Below are 1,754 nucleotides of genomic sequence, written 5' to 3'. Positions count from 1 at the left end.
AATTCACTACGATTTACAAGAATCTATTACGAATACTGCCCGAATATTAGGAATCAGTTACTTAATCAGTTAAGAATAGGCCGAATGCACGTACGAATCAGGTACGAATAAATGAATTTCGTGACTACTCTTGACAATTTCTGGGGAATCGCTTTTAGATAGGTATAAAAAGGTCGAATGACCCGAATGTTTGGGTATCAGTTCCAAAATGGATGTTCAACGTAGAGCAGCTGTCGTATTGGCCCTGGAACTGGAGTATCAACACCAGCTGCTGATCACTATAGAAGAAGACTGTTTTGAAGGAGGAGGAGAAGAGCACCCAGGTGGTGGGTTAGACCGTGGCTGACACCAGGTAGAAGACTAGAATATGGTCACTACAACAGACTGATGCAAGAGCTGAGGATGGAAGATGAGAATGCATTTGCCAACTATGTGAGAATGCCACCCCACATGTTTGATGAGCTCCTCAACAGGATTAGCCCAGTCATCCAGAGGAGGGACACCCACATGAGACCAGCCCTAGATGCCGGAATGAAGCTAGCCATGACTCTCAGACACCTGGCTACAGGAGACCGGTATCACACCATCCAGTATGACTTCCGGTGTGGCTACAGCACAGTGGTATGGATTGTGCAGGAAGTCTGTCAGGCCATCATACAGGAGCTGAAGGATGAAGTCATGCCACTGCCAAGGACCCAGGAGGACTGGAAGGACATTGCCCAGCAGTTCCAAGACCGGTGGAATGTTCCTCATGCCCTGGGGGCCTTGGATGGCAAGCACATAGCCATCAGGAAACCACACAACTCAGGCAGTGTGTTCTTCAACTACAAAGGTTTTTCTCCTGTGGTGCTGTTGGCCCTGGTGGATGCGGACTATAAATTCATCTGGATAGACACTGGTGGAGAAGGTCATCAATCCGACGCACAGCTGTTTGGTGCTTCAGAACTGAAAGAGTGCATTGATGACAACACCATAAACTTCCCGGACAGCGATCCCCTGCCCAATGATGACAGAGACACACCCTACTACATCCTGGGGGATGATGCTTTTCCTCTGAGGACTTTTCTCATGAAACCCTATGGCAGGAGGGGTCTGGACAATGACATGCTGGTGGCCAACTACAGATTATCCAGGGGCAGACGTGTGGTGGAGAATGGTTTCGGAATACTGGCCAACAGATGGAGATGCTTCCTGGGCACCCTGGAACAAGGACCTGATGTGGTGCGGCTACTGGTGGAGACAGGAGTCATCCTCCACAACTTACTGAGGATCAGATTCCCTGCTATTGGCAATGCAGATGTGGACCGGGAGGATGAGGACCACAACAACATCCCTGGTGCCTGGAGGGCAGACCAACAGGTGGAGGAGATACCCCAGTTCCAGGCACCCAACAGAGACAATCGTGAGGGCAAAGTGATGAGAGACTATCTTAAGGCCTACTTTAACAGTGAAGCAGGTTCAGTTCCGTGGCAAGAAAGACAGGCAGGAGTGAATGTTAACTGAATGATAAATGTTGATATTTCATGCTAAAATTATGTTAATAGTGTTTATTAATGCTCATTAGCGCTAATAAAATGTTTATGAAAACAAGAGACCCAAGAGGGCTTGTATTGCTCTACTGACTACTGGCACAACAGCTCCCTCCTTCACTATATTAGAATTTCTGCTTTATGTCATGAATGTTTTGTTTTTGCAATCTTCACATTGCCCCAATCCATCTGTCAATATCTCTGCTCGGACCACGCAAACAAAAA

General features: G+C 47.4%; 1 protein-coding gene across 1 annotated transcript; it reads left to right on the top strand.

The window, feature by feature from the left end:
- Positions 1-402: 402 nt before the first annotated feature.
- On the top strand, positions 403-1,503 carry LOC124268359 (protein ALP1-like). Its single transcript, XM_046703334.1, has one exon. It carries the CDS (start codon positions 403-405, stop codon positions 1,501-1,503), a length of 1,101 nt encoding a protein of 366 aa, XP_046559290.1.
- Positions 1,504-1,754: the final 251 nt, after the last annotated feature.

This window comes from Haliotis rubra, unplaced genomic scaffold (genome assembly GCF_003918875.1).
Source record: "Haliotis rubra isolate DU_JTF1 unplaced genomic scaffold, ASM391887v1 Scf1374, whole genome shotgun sequence".
NCBI lineage: Eukaryota > Metazoa > Mollusca > Gastropoda > Lepetellida > Haliotidae > Haliotis > Haliotis rubra.
The sequence above is the reverse complement of the archived record's forward strand: the minus strand, read 5'-3'. Positions and strand labels throughout refer to the sequence as shown.